A 2,057-nucleotide genomic window follows, 5' to 3' on the forward strand; every position below is an offset into this window, starting at 1 on the left:
TCGGGCCAAACTCGGGGAATCTGGTTCCTCCCAGGCCCGTCGTCCCGGTCCCGGCGCCCGCCGCCCACCGCCCACCTCCCCGCGCCAAATGTGCTTCATGTTGGCGCTGTTCTGGGAGACACGGTGGCTCGCGGAACTTGCGCGTTTGTTTGGAAAGCGTGTCAACTCTGCAAGCCACAAGACATGGTGACACAACACGGTGCAACAACTACAAAGTCGTTCAAATTGAAGGTGGGCGCCGGGGTGTTCTCGTTTGAACCCACGCAAAGGGAAGTGCGTGCGGCCCGCGTTCCCGTCACGTCGGCGAGCACGGCTCGGGGCGATCTCCGTCCGTGTTGTCACTTGGAATTGCGATTGCAATGGTCACGCTCAACGAGGGGACATCCAGTGACCTTGCTGCGGTCACTAAGACCAAGAGAGAGGGGGAGAGAGGAAACGGCACCCTCCGCCGCCTCCAGGGACCGAGACCGAAACAAAAAAAAAATAACGATAATATCTTTGGGAAAACCTTTGAGAAAACGCAACGTGGCGGCCCGAGAGCGACGGAGAAACGCAAAACCCGCTGCGCGCCCAAACTGAACTGTGAGACTCGGTCGCGTAAACCCACCCGACGCAGACGACCGATGGAATGCGACGTCAAGGAGCGTGCGTCTGAGGTGTGATGCAGGCTGGGTGACGGCGCGGAAACCTCAGGATCGGCTCTATTTGTTATTATTGGCTTATTATAGCGGTTAAAGATAATGTTTTTGGACCCGGGCCCGCGTTGGTGATTATAACTTCCGCTTCTAGAGCAAAAGGGGAATTGAAGTGTAGATTGTTGATTGTACATCAACGAACGTTTGTGTGGGGGGGGGGGGGGGGGGCTGCATGGAAGTATACATGTAAAAGTAGGAAACAACCCGGAGCCAAAGCACGCAGTAGTGGAAAGGACAAAACAACAATCAACGGGCAGCAGAATGGAGCTGGTCCTGTCTATTACATTTCACTGCATATATGTATGAAAGTGTGTATATGTATGTGACAAATAAAAATCCTGCATCTTGAACCTAGAGAAGAAAAGAGGAAGGAGAACGGGAGAGAGAATGGTGACTCAGTAGTGGAGTCACGATGGGAAACCGTCCTCCAGGCCAGTGGCAGGTTATTCTCAGAGAGATTCAAACGACGGTGGAAGATAACGGTCAAGCTCGGAGCTCGGTGCCAACTGCCCCACAGAACGAAATAAGCAGCAGTTATGTAATGTAAATAACGAACGACTGTGTAGGGTTATTTGAAATAATGCAGCTAAAGATGGAGCATGTTGTTAATAAATGTAATAAAAATACAATTCAAAAATAATCATAATGTCTGTCTGTCTGTCTGTCTATCTATCTGTCCATCCATCTATCTATCTATCTATCTATCTATCTATCTATCTATCTATCTATCTATCTATCTATCTATCTATCTATCTATCTATCTATCTATCTATCTATCTATAAGTAACCTCTTCCTATAATAATTACAATAATAATAATAGATTGATAGACAGACAGATAGACAGGTAGATAGATAGATAGATAGATAGACAGACAGACGGATAGATAGACAGACAGACGGATAGATAGAAAGATTGATTGATAGACAATAATCGATACACCTTCATATAAACTATCCACAGTAATAAAATTGCAAATACTAAAAAAAATCTACAAAACCAAACAGTTTCATGAAGTTAAATCACAAACTTCACTTTTAACCATTCGTATGAAGCACTTTTATCACCGGGTTCGCTTCAACCCCCCCCCCCACGTTGACTGACGCCCATTAAACAACCGCTGATGCAGTGTCGCCATCTGGCGGCCGAGCGTCGCCATTGCGCCGCCCGCCTGCATGGAGTTGCGCTGTGGCTGGCGGATCCCGCCTCGTCGCCGAGCTTCACTTCGGATCTGGCGTGAGAGCGACCCGCCCGCGTCTCCTGGTTCATCTCCCCCAACCACGGCGCAGCGCGGCAGGACAACCCTGAACAAACCATGACAATCCGCAACACAATCAGGGATCATGGACAGAGGTACCGACCG

The 2,057-nt window shown here is 49.0% G+C and overlaps 1 protein-coding gene across 1 annotated transcript in view; it reads left to right on the plus strand.

The window, feature by feature from the left end:
• Nucleotides 1-1,943: 1,943 nt before the first annotated feature.
• The window catches only part of LOC307245405 (regulator of G-protein signaling 9-like), a gene marked incomplete at its 3' end in the record, with an annotated part of 17,257 nt that continues 17,143 nt past the window's right edge, over nt 1,944-2,057 (plus strand). The window contains exon 1 of the mRNA XM_080020972.1: nt 1,944-2,057. This exon is cut by the window's right edge and continues 21 nt beyond it. Coding sequence (XP_079877098.1) covers nt 2,010-2,057 — 48 coding nt within the window. The 5' untranslated portion in view covers nt 1,944-2,009.

Source organism: Zeus faber, assembly GCF_960531495.2.
Source record: "Zeus faber genome assembly, chromosome: 20".
NCBI lineage: Eukaryota > Metazoa > Chordata > Actinopteri > Zeiformes > Zeidae > Zeus > Zeus faber.